Genomic DNA, 2,500 nt, shown 5'->3' on the forward strand with positions numbered 1-2,500 from the left:
GGTAAGTTTGAGCGCGCAATTCAAAACAACTGACAAGCTAGCACCGCATCAAGATGGCAGAGTAAGTCTACCCAAACATCTTAACAAAGCGCAGTATTTTCTCCTATTTTCATATAAATTGCCTCCAAAACAATGACACACACTACCGATTTACAGCCCTTTCAATATATCCCTGAATATCCCTGAATTAAAATATAGGCCTACCCATTCCCATATATCCGATTTTATTAGGTTAAATATGGCAAATTATCAAATACAATATCAACAGAAGAATGTTGCTAGAATTACTCACTTTTTTCTCTTGAAATATTCTTTATTTCATAGATTAGCAGATATATTCTCGATTTAGAGATGAGGAGTTTAACAATAGGAGGTAAATTGTTCGTCTTATAATAATTTATTATTTATAAGTAAAATGCTTTTTATTCCCATAATCTCCATTATTTCCTTTCGTTTTCAGTTAATTTCAATTTCTTTGAATATGATTTTAAGAAAATTACAGAATCAGATAAAGTGAAAAAATTATTTATCTGATAAGATATTAAGCAGAGTTCCTGGTCAACGCCCGCATTCGAAGGATTATGACCAGTATGGTACGCGACTGACGCTGTTGCCATGGTGACGGTACACCGCTTGACTTAGCAAACGCAAGTCTAGCCATCTACGGAGGTCACTTGAAAAAGCAAGCGAAATGCTTGAGATAGCAAGAAAAATGCTTGAGATTTCAGGCAAGAACTTGCCATGCTTAAAACGCCTCTAAACTGAGACATTTTTCATATATGGCAAAAGGTGTGGAAATTGAAAATAAATGAGATACATGACAGAGAAAGAAAATCTACCCATCTTTTTCCAAGTCCCTCACCATGTTGACATTGCAAAGGAAAACATTACTATGACTGCATAACTCGTTACTGCAAGCAGTTAACTAGTTCATGTATTACTACTTGCTTGTGAAAATGATTATTTTGTAATTTACAACATCTGCTTTTCCAAAGCCATGTATTTTATGTATTCCTTTATTTTTATTAAACTTGTTTAATGGTGTGATAGTTATATACGCTATTCTGTACAAAAACCTTGTGCGTGTTTTCACCACCGTGACTGTCAAGAGCTCACTTGCTATTTTCTGACAAAATAGCGGTGGGAAATATTCTGTTTTCAAAGTTGTGGTGATTCTGGGTCATTTCTAAAACAATGTAGTGCCTATGTAAAAGAAATAGACTTTAGTAACTACCACAGCCCCAAGTGCTCAAAAAAGTTATTAGAAACCAAGCAATCTAGATAATAGACAGAAGGGTAGGAAAGTTTGGTGTTTCAAGATATAAAGGTATTTGGTTTATTCTTCATGGTATAAGCACAGCTCTCTCTTACTGTACATACTGAGGTGAAGAGAATGTTCCCTGGGGGGAGGTGTTGGGTGTTGAGTTTTGCCACAATATTTGATCATAGTGCTGCTCGACTATTCCGTACCTGGGGGCTTTGCTCCCAAGCCTCACCCTATCACTATATTTTGAATATGCCACTAATGACCTTAGATGCTGACATAGGAAAATTTTCAGTAAATAAAATACATACAACCTATACATGTTTTCTAGGTGGAGAAAACCACGATGGTTGCCAACAGCAAAAAGCCGTCTCTTTACAATCCCAAAACGTCCAGTCATCCCAGTAGAAGAGACAAGGGAGATACAGCGGCTGTACAACAATTATCGAACTAGTTTACGAGCTGTGAGGTGAGTGCTTTTTCTTTGTAACACATCACTAGTAATTTGGATTTGTAGAAGTTGAGCTCCATCATCATTAGTTTTATCATTGTCACCACAATTACAGTCATCAATATCATCATTAATTATAATCATATATAATCATTACCATGATGATGATGATGCATCATCCTGATCCTGATCTTGGTCATCATCATCATAATAATAACTGCTACTCATTCATTCCTCTATTCTTCTTTACCACAGTTGTCACTATTATCAACGGCATGAGCTTTACTCTCTTTTTAACATTAAAACAATGCCATGTCATTTGAACTCAACTCTCAATAAAAGTTTCGCTATCCAGGCACCATTTAAGAGAAGAGTACCTTAGGACCAGTGCAACATCAGAGGTTGCATTACAGCAGGCTGCAGAGGAGGAGGCCGAGCATCAGCGCCTCATGGAATACAACCGCATGGAAAATGAAAGGATTGCAGCTTTGAGAGAGATTAGGTATGAAGTATCCATCGTTTATATTGTAGTTAATTGATGTACTATAATAAAAAAAAAAACAGATGTTGCTTAAGAAATGTCAACAACATCAAATGGCATGCTTTAAGGAAGATATTTTCAAAATTCAACATTATTTCTAGGTTTGTTACTTATAAAGTTGGTTCAAAAGTTTCACAACCATCCTTAATTTATTGTTCAACAGGATAAAGAAAGAGCTGGAAGATGACCTGGCCCGTGTTGCTGCATCCAAACAGAAGCTTGCTGAGCAGGCAGCAATAAAACA

General features: G+C 36.2%; 1 protein-coding gene across 1 annotated transcript in view; it reads left to right on the plus strand.

Annotated features, from left to right (window-relative positions):
• mRpS26 (mitochondrial ribosomal protein S26) overlaps positions 1-2,500 on the plus strand; it is a 4,554-nt gene that overhangs the window by 1,493 nt on the left and 561 nt on the right. Inside the window, exons 2-4 of the mRNA XM_027366280.2 lie at positions 1,596-1,733; positions 2,071-2,217; positions 2,420-2,500. The exon at positions 2,420-2,500 is cut by the window's right edge and continues 34 nt beyond it. Coding sequence (XP_027222081.2) covers positions 1,596-1,733; positions 2,071-2,217; positions 2,420-2,500 — 366 coding nt within the window. The remainder of the gene's footprint in view (positions 1-1,595; positions 1,734-2,070; positions 2,218-2,419) is intronic.

Source organism: Penaeus vannamei, chromosome 1 (assembly GCF_042767895.1).
Source record: "Penaeus vannamei isolate JL-2024 chromosome 1, ASM4276789v1, whole genome shotgun sequence".
Lineage (NCBI taxonomy): Eukaryota > Metazoa > Arthropoda > Malacostraca > Decapoda > Penaeidae > Penaeus > Penaeus vannamei.